The sequence below is a fragment of the Galleria mellonella genome, unplaced genomic scaffold, assembly GCF_026898425.1.
Source record: "Galleria mellonella isolate WM207_F2 unplaced genomic scaffold, CSIRO_AGI_GalMel_v1 utg10751, whole genome shotgun sequence".
Lineage (NCBI taxonomy): Eukaryota > Metazoa > Arthropoda > Insecta > Lepidoptera > Pyralidae > Galleria > Galleria mellonella.
In genome coordinates, this window is record NW_026441970.1 from 15638 (window position 1) to 30441 (window position 14804).

At 40.3% G+C, this 14804-nt stretch overlaps 1 protein-coding gene across 1 annotated transcript; it reads left to right on the plus strand.

The window, feature by feature from the left end:
* The first annotated feature begins 780 nt into the window (after window positions 1-780).
* Window positions 781-3096, plus strand: LOC128200019 (lipase 1-like). The gene has a single exon (XM_052891934.1). The coding sequence runs from the start codon at window positions 1086-1088 to the stop codon at window positions 2274-2276; it is 1191 nt and encodes a 396-aa protein (XP_052747894.1). The 5' UTR covers window positions 781-1085; the 3' UTR covers window positions 2277-3096.
* The last annotated feature ends 11708 nt before the right edge of the window (window positions 3097-14804 follow it).

Sequence of the window (14804 nt, forward strand, 5' to 3'; positions counted from 1 at the left end):
CTGAAATGATGATGAAGAAGATTCATGCAACTTGACATGAACATAGCTCGTCATAATCACATTACGTCACAAACAGACATACGTATTTGGTCATTAGCAAGTTTGTCACAAACGATATCCAGAGGGAGACTTTGTACAAAAGTCGATTGCTTGGATACCTCTATCCCATTCGTGTTTCAACCGTGAAGCAGTTGTGTTTGCATGGCTGTGTTTCGGTTTGAAGGGTGGGATATGGCGTGAATTTACTGGGTACAGAGGAATAACACCTGAGTCCTCAGGAATGGCAACGCATAGGGGTACCATGGGCGAAACAGTATACTCTGTTATGTCCATGGTACTGCTCATGTCTATAGGCGACGGTTACCATTTTCCATCAGGTGGGCCGTCAGCTTGTTTGCCATTCTATGTTGTATAAAAAAAAACTTCGTAACAAACTATATTCGTAGTTCGTCACAAATGCTGTTCGCAGTTTACATATAGTGTCCATTTGACCTCCCTTCGCCTTGTCACTTGAAAATATGTTAGAGAGTGTAGAGTATCTAGTCCATTAAGTTGGTTAAGTTTAAATAGAGATTTCATTTTATATAATACATAACACATACTGGTACCAATTGTATGGAGATACATTTGGACTAAGTTAGGGAATCCTAAATATATTGTCTTGTAAATATATATACTTAAACTTAAACTTACAGGTATATTATAAATAAATTTGTTACCCGTAGTTTCGTTTGTTGTAATCCGTCAATTAGGACATCGTATCAGCAGTCTGTTAAAGACGCGTTTCTACACTTCTTTATCTATATCTTTCCTTCTGGAAAGAGTTTGATATACTAGTACTATTTAGTAATCCGAAAAGCAATTTCGTAAAACTCTGACAACAAACGCTCGTGAAAGATGGCTTACAGCACGGGCTCAATCTTTTTGCTGCTTCTAAGCACTTGTTATGGGCAGTTAGTTAACATGCTGTCCCAGTATCCTAAAGCATCCACGCAAAAGGTGCACCCAAATTTTTTCATTCGGAACTCAGATATGTTGACAATACTGTCAGAGATACTTTAGATCACGCTACGTTAAAAACCATCATGTCTAATGCAGTGCAGAATATCACATATATCAAGAATCAAACTTTTTCGGAATATATCCACGCCGAATATATGGCGGGCGTGAAAAACGAAGACGTGAAGCTCAGTATTCGAGAACTGATCACAAAGTATGGATATCCCCTGGAAGAACACGAGGTGATCACTGCGGACAGCTACATATTAAGAATGTTCCGGATACCGGGGAACGGGCCCGTTGTATTGCTCATGCACGGACTGTTCGGGAGTGCTGATGATTTCGTGGTAGCAGGCCCCAAGAACAGTTTAGCTTACTTGCTGGCAAACGACGGGTACGACGTGTGGCTGGGCAACGCCAGGGGGAACAAACACTCGCGCCGGCACGTCAGTCTCGATCCCGCTGGGCCCGCATTCTGGAAGTTCTCTTGGCACGAAATTGGTTACTACGACCTGCCGGCGATGATCGACTACAGTCTAAACGTGACGAATAGGAGGTCTCTGTACTACATCGGCCACTCGCAGGGCACTACCTCCTTCTTCGTTATGGGCTCTGAGAGACCGGAATATAATGAGAAGGTGACTCTCATGATAGCGCTAGCACCAAGTGCTTACCTATCACATACGAAGTCCCGACTTATGCGAGTTTTAGCTCCTAAAGGAGCCCTCATACAGACGGTGTTGAATAACAACGGCATATACGAGTTACTGTCGGACACTCCAACAATGCGCGCCGTGAAGGACATCCTTTGTAATACGGGCCCGCTGGTGGATATCTTATGCAATAGAATAGTTATGAGCCTCAATATTTTCAGCTATACTGAATTAAACGCTACCCTCTTACCGGTGATACTGAGCCACGCGCCCTCCGGAGCGTCAGTTGAGCAGGTCAATCATTACTTCCAGGGGATCATGTCGGGGATGTTTCGGCAGTACGATCACGGAGTTGATATGAACATGAAGAAATATGGCAGAGTAACACCTCCGAGTTACCCCCTGGAGAAGATATCGGCTCCTGTGGCTTTGTTTTTTAGTGACGATGATACTCTTTGCTCGTCCCGTGATGCTTATAAGCTACACAGAAGATTGAACAATTGTGTCGATATGTATAAACCACCTAACGAGTACCACTTTAATCACGTGGATTTCATATGGGCGAAGCACTTCAGAATTGTGATATACAATAGGATCATAAAATTGTTAAGAAAATTCGTTTAATCATGTTATATTCTTATACTACTCAAAGTGATAAAGTGACAAGTCATGGGGCAACCGCCCCTTCTAGACACGAACCGCACCGTGGAGAACTCAGATTGTACTCCGTGGCATTCATCGTATATTGCCACTCCTGAAGACTTAGGTGTCTTGGTTTTCCACTCAGAAATTGCACTGGCCACTTTAAGCTTCAGACTGAAGGGTTACGTAAAAATTGCGGCTTCACAACAGAAACAATTCCCATCTATTTTGAGTCATACAAATGCCGCAATATTTCAGTAGATAATAGACAGAAGTTTATGGGAAAGGATTGTAGCAAAGAGAACTAATATGTTAGTCTAAATCTTCCTGCTTGTTTTTCCATCTAAATATAATATGCATTAATTTAAAGCAAATGTGAATAGGCTATTCGAGGGCCCGCGATCTCCATCTTGACCACATCGTTAGATACATTTCCATCAGGTCAGATCGTGATCAATTGCGGGCCCTTACAATAGTAAAAACAAATTGATGGTAATGTCTAGTAAATTGACCTTCTCGGTTCTTCAGAACTTCTTCCAGTTTTTTTATGAACTAACTACCGGCCCTAGCTTGCATGATTTTAAATATTTAATTAAGAAAATGAGACGAATTTTTTCTTCACAATCTGTCATTCACTGGGTATATAAACCAGCAAACGTGGGGGGAAAGGGATTATATTGGGGTCTAACTGACCGATTGCTAGCAATACACCCTATCAGATCGATCTCCACGCGGTTCCCCCTGGAAACCATCGTGGTTAATTGTAGTGGAATTCGTCACGATGGGCTAAGTGACCTACTTCATTCTCACCTATCATCTTTTACTGGTGCCCCGCCGGTGTATACCGACAGCGCGGGTGGGGTTATTATTCCATTACCATCCATCAAAAACAAAACCAGCAAACATTGTTCTGCTATATAAATATTTTTTTCTGGATAGAGTCACGCTAGTCACCTAGCGGTATATAATATAATTTATACATTCATAAAAATCGGTCAAGCCGTTTCACAAGAGTTCGACCACAAATACCGTGAAAAGAGATTTTTATATATAACATTTTATAAATAGGTGAAACTGTTCTGAAATTAATTAATTGTGTATACATACATTAGAGAATTGATTTTTATTCATATAAAAAAAAAATCGCCGTATAGGTTCCGGCATAGAATGGACCTTTTCTTTCCCGTGGGAAAGAAAGGGGTGGTCCATTCTATTATTATTATATTCTCCACACACCCACGGGTGTCGTAAGAGAATATATATAGAGGCGAGTAAGGGAGCATATGGTAAAGATATGGGCAGCAATGTCCTTCTTAAAACATATTTAAAAGCCTAACTGCGGTTGCCAACCCTCCTGCCAAGCATGGTAACTACTGGCAAAGCTCCCATTATGAGGAAGGCTAATGTTCAACAATGGATAGTTAACGGCTGAAATGAAATGAAAATAAAGATATTTTGCACTTTATTTCGTAATAGTTGTCTTTATTAATTCGGTATTGAAATAAAGCAAATGGCCTCGCGAATAACAGTTGACAAATAATATGAATAGATCCTTCATACCTATTTAATTATAGAACAAATTCATCGACTAGTTGACAAAAATATATTATGGCCGACTTAACCGGTTTTAGTAACTATTTATAATTTAAAATATTATTTTTATATTTTTTTTATACCACTGAGGTGGCAAACAAGCATATGGCCCACTTGATGGTAAGTGGTTACCGTAGCCTATGAACACCTGCAATACCAGAGGTATTACGTGTGCGTTGCCGACCCTGAAGAAACCTCTTTACCCCCCTTTTGAAGAACCCCATGCTGTAGTCTCTTGGGAAAACCTTGGCAGGAAGCTCATTTCACAACCTGAGTGTTCGTGGGAGGAAACATCTCTGAAACCGCGCAGTACGCGACCATTGAGGCTGTAAGACATGAGGATGAACTCCCTGTCGATGGCGAGCCGTACGACGGTAGAAGGATTGTAGAAATATTTATTATATATTTACAATTAAATATTAATCTAAGGTTTTTATTATTTATTATACTTCATGGTCGTTACATAGTTTAGCCAATAATCATCGCCAATTAAGGGTTAAGGGGTGCCGTGAGAGGCGACTAAGGGAGGCGAGTGATGGGCAGAAGCGTCCCTCTTAAAACATCTCCAAAGCCTAACTGCTGTTGCCAATCCGTCTGCCAAGCGTGACAACTACTGGCGAAACCCCTTAGGAGAAGGCTTATTCATCGGTGGACAGTTAAAGGCTGATACTGTTCAGCGGTGGACAGTTAAAGGCTGATATGAAGATGACGAAGTAAGTACTAATATCTTAGTTAGCTGGTAATTAGCTAATCGTTTTTGACATTTATTTAACATTCCATAGACTAGGAGTAACTATGGTAAAAAATTGACTTTGTATAACATACTTAATATAAGGTAAAAATAATAATATTTTTTTTTTTTTTTTATACAACTTAGAATGGCAAACAAGCTGACGGCCCACCTGATGGAAAGTGGTAACCGTCGCCTATAGACATGAGCAGTACCATAAACATAACAAAGTATACTGTTTCGCCCATGATACCCCCCGTGCGTTACCATTCTTGAGGACTCATTATTTCTTTGTACCCAGTAAATTCACGCCATATCCCACCCTTCAAACCGAAACACAGCCATGCAAACACAACTGCTTTACGGTTGAAACATGAATGGGACATATGTATCCAAACAAACGACGTTTGTACAAAGTCTCCCTCGGGTACAATAATACATTAATTCCGGCTTCTCATAAAACCATATGTATAATTTAAAAATAATTATCATCTATTTGCTGAAGACTTCAGTACACTATTCTAGTTTTTACGACAAATCGTTCAATCGACAAATCAATGCAAGCTGTACGACTGGTAAATTACCAGTTTCTATTCGAACATAAAATGTCTGCCTAGTTTTAGAACAAAACTTAGGATTTTTATTTGAGCATTACATTATTTCCTCTTAATTTGTTTATTTGTCGGGTAAGCATATTTATTTCTTCAAATATATAAAAAATTATAACTTTGTGTTTTACGTATACATTTGCCTGGAAGAGATCGCTCTTAGCGATAAGGTCACCCATTGTTTTCTCATTGTGATTATTTCTTGTAATTGTTTATATTTATAATAAGTTTACTATTGTAATCTTTTGGAGGAAACAATAAAGAGTATCTATCTATTTATATTTATTTCTTCAGGGTCACGAAGAGATTGTTAGTAAAAAGGTTTAACTGATCTATTATTATCAATACACCCTATCAGGTCGACCTCCACGCGGTTCCCCCTGTCGGTATGATAGCGCAGGCGGGGTTACCATTCCATTATCGCTCATTAAAAAAAGACATCCTTAGTGTTAGACTCGGACGCGGCTCATCAGACGGGCTGTATGCTTGCTTGCCGCCTTTGTGATATAAAAAAGAAAAAATCTCTTCAAGACACATTGTTTATTAAAGTGTAAAACACTTTTAGGCCGGTTGGGAAATTTTTGAGATGGGGAAAAGCGCTGGACATGATTGATACATATGATATACAGTTTTAATTTTCATTCTATTGTGGGATCAAGGGTTTACAGAAAGAAAATTGGTTGCTCCGTATTACTATGTATGTATAAAAAAGTTTTTCCAAATATTACAAAATTACAACATCTTTACACATCTGTAAAGCACACTGTAGCCAGGCTGAGTCTAATCTTTTTTTTCAATGTTTCTATCCTATTTACTCAAACACAAAACAGCGCAATAAATGTAAATTTTCTTACAATACTAAAATAAGTTGCGATAAAAAATTCTTTCTAAAAAATTTATCTTAATAATCCAAAAATGGGGGGAAAGGGATTGTTAGCAATGGAGTTAGACAGCCCCATTGCTAGCAATATGCCTTATTAGGTTGACCTCCACGTGGTTCCCCCTGGAAACCATCGTGAACAATTCTTGTTGACTTCGTCATGGTGGGCTAACTGACCTACTTCATCCTCACCTATCATCCCTCACTGGTGCCCCGCCGGTGTATACCGATAGCGCGGGTGGGGTTACTATCATCCATTAAAAAAAAAATCCAAAAAAAATGTTGTCCAATGAAATTCAATTACAAGTTGGTGAAGCTAAAAAGTTTGCACTTCAAACATGCCCTCTCACGACTGACTAGCATTTTTTTCTTTCTCCAGTAAAATGATTTTAAAACCATTTACAACTTTATTAATTTAGAACCTATTCGCAAAAAAAAAAACTTACACTTTTCGATCCAATTTCAAGACACTAAACTGTAAATCCACGATTGTCCATCAATTTTGATAAATAATGTACACAAAACGACAGAAAACTAGTCACAATTTCATTATTTGGTCGTAATATAATATTGATATATCAATATTAATTTGCGATAATGCGAGCTGCACGCGATATGTGAGCTCGCGTGTTACTGCCGCCACGAGATACAAAACGTGCTTTTATTCTGCCTACACCTTGCAAGTTCACGGGGTGATAGTTATCCAAAATTATGACTCAGATCGCCTTCGTTAACGGACAAATATGGAAGAAATGGACGTCAATTCGAAAAATCCCCGGGCGTAAAATTTATTGAACAGTTTTGCGCAATTCATAATCTTATATATTTTTTTTTTATACAACTTAGAATGGCGAACTAGCTGACGGCCCACCTGATGGAAAGTGGTAACCGTCGCCTATAGACATGAGCAGTACCATGGACAGAACAGAGTATACTGTTTCGCCCATGATACCTCCATGCGTTGCCATTCCTGAGGACTCAGGTGTTATTCCTCTGTACCCTGTAAATTCACGCCATATCCCACCCTTCAAACCGAAACACAGCCATGCAAACACAACTGCTTCACGGTTGAAACACGAATGGGATAGAGGTACCCAAGCAATCGACTTTTGTACAGTCTCCCTCTGGTAAAACTGGTTATATTTACTCATAAGATATTGTAGCTTTAGCATTCCAACGATTAATCATATTTTTTTTATTATAGATATTATTTATTATTACTGAAAGATGGATTTTTTCAGGCAAAAAAACCTGCCACTGCGACCTTTCCACGATCTTTCATGTTACTACAAATAACTACGATCTATTTTTGTTAGTAATAATTGACTAAAGGAGTTAAGGGGCCGCCTGAAAATCAGCGCTATATAGGTACATCTCACTGGATCTGTACATATATAGCAACAGCTGAGGCGGCTCCAGCAATCAGCAACATTAATTGTTCTTTTTTTTCTTTTGGTTGTTTTAATTTTTAATTTTCCTAATACTGGTAATAAAGGTTATCTATCTATCTATTTAAAAACTATGTTAGTGAAAACAAAACAAATAATTTTATGGCCCCTATAATTTTAAGGCTCAATTAGAAGTTCATACTTATTACATAATACAGAGAAAGAATGAAGTTACTGCTACCACGCCGTTAGTGTAAACGAGGTCGATGTAATCAAGATGGACCGAACTTTTTTTTTATGCAACTTAGAATGGCAAACAAGTTGACGGTCCACCTAATGGAAAGTAGTAACCGTCGCCTATAGACATGAGCAGTGCCATGGACATAACAGACTATACTGTTTTGCCCATGATACCCCCCATGCGTTGCCATTCCTGAGGACTCAGATGTTATTCCTCTGTACCGTGTAAATTCACTGCCAAATTACTGCCACCCTTCAAACCGAAACACAGCCATATAAACACAACTGCTTCACGGTGGAAACACGAATGGAACAGAGGTGCCCAAGCAAACGACTTTGGTACAAAGGCACCACACCTGGTCTCCCCCTGGTAATATTACTACTTTTAATTTTTTATAGAGGCTAGTCAACGTGACCACATCCCACCTGATGATCCGTATCCAATTGCGGATCTGAGAAGCACATTTGCTCCAAATTAGATCGTATATAACGTAATAACAACGTTGCCTATTGCTCTTTCAATAATCAAGATTGTTTTTAATTAATTTAGGAGATCCGTTTACCGTATCAAAATTAGAGGACAAGCCTTCTAGAATCCTTTGTAACTTTCAAACAACGTGCCCCTCACTTTAAAGGAGTATTAGCAATGGAATCTATTATGCCGCTTCCACGCGGTTTTCCCTGGAAACCAGCGTGGCTAACTTTCTTGATTTTGCCGCGAGGGGCTAATAGACCTAACTGTATCCTAACCTATCACCCTTTATTGCTTCTACAGTAGGCATATAACGGTAGTACTAGGAAGGTTACTATTCCATTATCATCTCATAAAGAAATTAACGTCAACGCGGTGAATTGTTAGTAATGAGGAAAATTAAGTCACCATTGCTAATCCCATTACCAGCTGTTTAGATTACACGTGCCTATACACAAGTACATACACACACTTTTTTAATGGTGATAATAGAATGGTAACCCCTTTTTAGAGGGGAAAGGGAGTGCTAGTAATGTGGACTAATGGCCTCATTGCTAGCAAGCCTTGTTAGGTCGACTTCCACGCGGTTCTCCCTGGAAACCATTGTTAGATTCGTCACAGGGGGCTAACTGACCTGCTTCATCCTCACCTATCATCCTTCACTGGTGTCCCGCCAGTGTATACCGATAGCGCAAGCGGGTTCACCATTTCATTATCATCCATTAAAAAAAAGCCTTTTTTATGCAAGATGCGCTGACCTTTGGGCGCCGCCAAGGCTCTGTTTAACGCCGGTCGTGTCAGGGTGGGATGGGTGATAGCGAGGGTGCAGTCGCTGGACTCACGGTCCATGCGTTGCATTCTCTGGGCACGTGGCGCAGCGCTGACTGCTGAGAGTGTCGACACCAGCGGAGGCATTTTATGCTTCCGTTGCGAGCAGGCGGGCCACAGGTCCGCCGTATGTGTCGTGCCATCGCTGGAATACTGCGTGTGCGCTGGGGCCGGTCGTAAGGCCGGCCACAGGGGGGGGTGGCAACGCACAGTGTAGCCGACCGCGGAAGGCTCGAGCTCCGGCACGAGATGACCGCCGGGGTGAAGAGTCTATGGGCATCTAGCGGAGCTTTGGCCGTTAGGTCTCCATTGGCTCTGACGGGGATCTCCGGGCGACGGATGGCAGGATTCATCCAAAGCGCAACGTGAGACAGGAGATCCGGCAGGAGGCGCGCCGGGAATACGCAGCGCGCCGCACTCGGAGAGCGCTCTAAAGGGGCGGTGCCGCCGGTGATGAGGAGGAATATAAATGCGAGCCCTGATCACCGGCGAAAAGCGCTGAGAAGAATACCGGGGGGTTTTTAGTGGGTAAGAATCCCACAGTACCCATTCGTCGACCCGCTGGCGAATGGGTCACTTTCTGAAGATTTTTCTCTTGACAAAAAAAAGTAAATGAAAGAGTTATGACCGGTCCATGGTGCTGTTCATGCCAACAGCGGTGTCTGTACTCACCGCTTATAGTTTTTCTTTCCATCCGGACTGTCCATCCGGACTACTTTATATATAATGAGAGTTTGTTTGTTACTTTGTTTTTATAGCACTATAGTGGCTTAACCAATCTCTATGAAATTTAATATACACTTACTATCATCATTTCAGTCCATAAGCCTCCCCCTTGGAGGGTTTGTCAGTAGTAGCCACGCTTGGCAGACGGATTAGCAACCACAGTTAGGTTTTGGAGATGTTTTAAGAGGGACGCTGCTGCCCATCCCTCGCTCTCCCTTAATGACCTTTTACGACACCCACGAGAATGGAAGGGGTGGTCTATTCTATGCCGGGACCACACAGGAAACGGCTACACTTCCTACATAGCATGAAAAAGGACATAAGCTTCTTTTTATACTTTTTCGGTTACTAGTATAGTATTATATTATTTGTGGTTCGGTGGACATATCTCGATCATGTGGACGAAGGCGCGTGTAAAAGCTGGTTTATATACAATGTTATGGTAAATGAAGTTGTAAATAAAATTTATGGCTTATGGTTATGGACGAAACCGAACAGACAGGTTACCAAAATATTTTAAGTACAATAATTTGCATATAAATATGCTCTTTATATATACATACATATATTAACAATATACCTAATATTTAAAACAAAAAACTATGTATTATAAACGTAAATGTGTGAATAAAAGCAGCGTCGGACTGGCCGTACCCCTTTCAGACCCAAGATTTTTTTTTCTTTCAGATTAAATACATTTTTGTGTTTTGGAGCCAAGCCATGTTGCCGGCACGCACAAGACTACTGCACCATCTAGCCGCTAAAATGATTTCTTATTGGCTGGTTTTGAATCTCACTATCATGTTATTTCAGCTTCGTGCGTAAAAATGAATTGCGCGCGGTTTTAGAATTTTTTAAACTTACAAATCACGCCCGTATCGTTCAGGTCTGAAAGGGATATAGTCGAGGTGGCATTTGCCAGCCGGGCTTCAGCCTGCGTGGGCCTCCCACGGGTCTGGCTTGCGGGGCTTTCGGTGGCGCTACCGACTGGTGCAACTATCATCTAGTCTCGGGCCCCGGGCTTTTGATCAGCCACCCGGTGTTAGTGTTCTAGCTGTGTTTTGCTGATTCTTAATTATTCTATAGGTAATATTACCATTTTAGATATGACCCTTATATAAGACTTACGATCAGGGGTCCTCACTTTAACAGTGCGGACTTTGGAGTCCAATCCTTTATTTCAATGGGCGGGAGCTTCGAACCAGCAGATGAGCTTGTTGATGGAAGAGTCTTGATGATGGTGTGCTGATTTAATGCAGCACACAGTTTAAAATAGCGTTCTTCCAATTCGGCTTCATCTTCGTTGTCGCTTGGATCGTAATACTAAGCCTTTAAATAATAAGCCCTTCCAGCTCAGTCTGACCCTGAATAAAAGTAAGTTTGTCACAATACTTCATATTATAACCCAATAGTAAGGATATGTTGCCAATTTAATGTAGTGACTGCAAACAGTAACGACATTGATATATTTAAGGTTAACCAGTTTTAAAGGAGGGGGGGTACGGATTGTTAGCAAAACGGACTACCGGTTCTATAGCTAGCAATATACCCGAATAGGTCGACCTCCATGCGGTTTTCCCCGGAAACTTTCGTGGTTAATTCTTGAATTCGTCACTAACTCTCACATATGACCTTTCACTGATGGTAACAGAACTGAGCGCTGTCCTCGCTCGCTGGTGCCCCGTCAGTGTATACCGAGAGCGCGGACAGGGTTGCCATTCCATTATCACCCACAAAAAAGTAGTCTGTCGCGTCGACCTCCACGCGAATAACCCTGGAAACCATCATGATTGATTCCTAGCAATATATACATTTTGATAGTTTCATTCCGCCAGACATATCGATATACGCTGTCGAAGTATGTGTGAAGGATGATAGCTCAAGATGAAAACAGAACAGTTAGCTCATTGTAAATAATTTACAAGAGTTAATCACGATGGTTTCAGTTAGCACAGGTTAGTTAGTGACGAATTCAAGAATTAACCACGAAAGTTTCCGGGGGAAACCGCATGGAGGTCGACCTATTAGGGTATATTGCTAGCAATGGTGATATCAGACCCTTTTTTATTAAAATGCCTTTCCCCCCTTAACAGAGTAAATTGTTAACAATATGGAGTTTGTTATATGTTAACAATAAGTTTCTACCGTGAAGCAGTTGTGTTTGCATGGCTGTGTTTCGGTTTGAAGGGTGGGATATGGCGTGAATTTACTGGGTACAGAGGAATAACACCTGAGTCTTCAGGAATGGCAACGCATGAGGGGTATCATGGGTGAAACAGTATACTCTAATATGTCCATAGTAATGCTCATGTCTATAGGCGACGGTTACCACTTTCCATCAGGTGGGCCGTCAGCTTGTTTACCATTCTAAGTTGTATTAAAAAAAAGCCAACGTATACCGATAGCGCGGACGGGGTTACCATTTCATTTTCAACCATTAAAACAAATCCATTTTTCATCCATCACAAGCAACAATGTTGCTATACCAATAGATAATATTCAAGTTACAGGTGCCTTATCATACACGTGCCCCGGCATTTTTTTTTTTTACTAATATCCACATTTTGCACATGCTATGCGCCATCATAACCACGTCACAGTTCCGCATACTTCAAGTCGTCCCTGCAACTGCATTAGTGCCAATGTAATGATTTATTGAGCGTCCATCTTTAACACTTAAGGTATTGCTAGTGGCTTCTTTAGAAATAATATTATTTAATTAAAATGGAAAACAAGTTAATCGTCCGTCACACGAGGACGTCATTTGGATTTTTAGTACTTTGGTGGTGTAGTGGTTTAAAATATTGCCTCGTCGTTCAATGGTTGCAGGTTTCTTTTTATGGGTATGGAAATGGAATGATATCCACTGATGAGGCATCAGTGAAAGGTCATAGGTGAGGAAGAAAGAAGGACAGTTAGCTTAGAATATGACGATGATTTCCAGGGAGAACAAAGTGAGGTCTTGAAAGGATATATTGCCAGCAATGGGGCTGTTATTCCCCATTATTAACAATTCCTTTGTTCTTAATGATTTCAGATTTTTTTAATGGATGATAATGGAATGGTAACCCTGCCTGCGTTATCGGTATACACCGGCGGGGCACCATTCCGAGGTGATAGGTGAGAATGAAAGAGCAGGTCAGTTAGCCCATCGTGATAAATATACCTGGAATTCAGCATGATGATTTCCAGAGGGGACCACGTGGACGTTGACCTGATAGGGTGTTTTTTTTTATACAACTTAGAATAGCAAACAAGCTGACGGCCCACCTGATAGAAGGTGGTAACCGTCGCCTATAGACATGAGCAGTACCATGCACATAACAGAGTATACTGATTCGCCCATGATACCCGCCATACGTTGCCATTCCTGAGGACTCAGGTGTTATTCCTCTATACCCTGTAAATTCACGCCATATTCCACCCTTCAAACCGAAACACAACCATAAAAACACAACTGCCTCACGGTTGAAACACGAATGGGATGGAGGTACCCAAGCAATCGACTTTTGTACAAAGTCTCCCTCTGGTCAATATATACGAACATTTGTATTCATGAGTAAGTTACATTCGTTATTTCAAAGCATATTAACAAGAAAGTTTTCAATTCGGTTGTACATATTTTTTGCAATGTTTATTGCCTCATAACTCTTGTCAGTTGTAAATTAATTTGAAAAAATCTTTTCTTATCTGATAATACATTCTTACAGATTGATCCTATATTGAAATTTTATCAAAATCGGTTAGCAGTTAAGTTTTTCAATCAGAATAATTGTTTTTTTTTTGTGGAACACGATATATATATACATATATATTATCTCCCCCAACACAAGCAATATTTGCTTAACAGGAGATATCAAACCCTGTAATGTGTACCTTTGTATAAATAAATAATTATTATTACATATAAGTTGTTACAAACATGTAACTATAAGTGGCTTGAGATTAGATAGATAGATAGATAGATAAACTTTTTATTTGAGCCATTTATGATACACGTAAATTTACAAATGAGTTTATACAATCAAATTATTTACACTTTTTAAAATATACAACAAAAGATAAAATATGTTTTCGCCACGTGTGTCGCAATGACCCAAATAGGCTACAGCTCAGTGATGGTTTTGCTTAAAAGCGAAGCACTGATTTTCAGCTGCAGCCTGAAGTTAGGCTACACGGACGCGTACAACAAACCCAGAGTGTAACCTGTGTAACCTGACTAGCTTTTTTTAAGGAATGATATTAAAAAAAAAAAGAATGAATTTCAACTTATTTTATATTGTAAAGTATTTAATTATATTTCTATAACTAAAGAATAATTATTGAAGATAAACACATTCCGAATGTAAATTTTGTTTGTTTGTTCGTAACCACAGGACAGGACGGTGTGGTTATTTTCCTCGCAATAGAATAAATGATTTTAATTTGCAGATTACACGGTTGGCGTTATTTAATCACTTCAATACTATAAATAGTCCACGGTGAACCGGACTACCATGCTGGCAAGGTCAAGTGAAGCAAGTCGTCGCTTGAACTTGAGAAAAACAGGGAAATACAGCAATTTGTTTATGATTAAATTCGACTAACATACATTATTATTGCCAGAAGAATTCTTTGTACAAAACTCGTCTGCTTGGGTACTTTTTTTTTTATTACAACCCAGAATGCCAAACAAGCCGCCGGCCCACCCGATGGAAAGTGGCAACCGTCGCCTAAAGACATGAGCAGTACCATGGACATAACAGAGTATACTGTTTCGCCTATGATACACCCCATGCGTTGCTATTCCTGAGGACTCAGGTGTTTTTTCTCTGTACCCTGTAAATTCACGCCATATCCCACCCTTAGAATCGAAACACAGCCATGCAAATATAACTGCTTTACGGTTGAAACACGAATGGAACAGAGGTGCCCAAACAAACGACTTCTGTACAAAGTCTCCCTCTGGTAAACGTCTGGTACGTAAACGGTAAGTGGTACTACTGTACCATTCGTATTTCCGCTGTGCAGCAGCTGTTCTTGCACGGCTGTGTTTCAGTAATTCA